Source organism: Pterocles gutturalis, unplaced genomic scaffold, assembly GCF_000699245.1.
Source record: "Pterocles gutturalis isolate BGI_N339 unplaced genomic scaffold, ASM69924v1 scaffold3382, whole genome shotgun sequence".
NCBI classification, from domain to species: Eukaryota; Metazoa; Chordata; class Aves; order Pterocliformes; family Pteroclidae; genus Pterocles; species Pterocles gutturalis.
Genome location: NW_010115016.1, coordinates 1 through 292, shown reverse-complemented (window position 1 = coordinate 292; position 292 = coordinate 1). Strand labels below are relative to the sequence as shown.

Sequence of the window (292 nt, the reverse complement as noted above, 5' to 3'; positions counted from 1 at the left end):
CCTTGACCCGGGCTTGGAGACCCCCTACTCGGAGGCCTGGCAGTTCCACACGCCTGCGCCGGGCTGCAAGCCCCTCTCCACCTTCCGGCAGAACAGCCTGGGGTGCATCGGCGACTGCTCCGTCGACCCTGTCTACGAGACCCCCCGGCTGAACGACCAAAACGACTTCAATTATGGTTACCTCTTCCCCAACTATGGTGTGAACAAGCAAGATCTATATTACGGGGTGCCGGAGTCGGGTGCCCCGATGTGGGCTGGGCAGGAGAACACCAACCCCGTCTCGGTGCTCTTC

General features: G+C 62.0%; 1 protein-coding gene across 1 annotated transcript in view; it reads left to right on the top strand.

Annotated features, from left to right (window-relative positions):
- Positions 1-283, top strand: part of LOC104462861 (RNA-binding protein MEX3A-like) — a gene marked incomplete at both ends in the record, with an annotated part of 742 nt that extends 459 nt beyond the window's left edge. The window contains one exon of the mRNA XM_010074997.1: positions 2-283. Within this exon, the coding sequence (XP_010073299.1) occupies positions 2-283 (282 nt within the window). The remainder of the gene's footprint in view (position 1) is intronic.
- Positions 284-292: the final 9 nt, after the last annotated feature.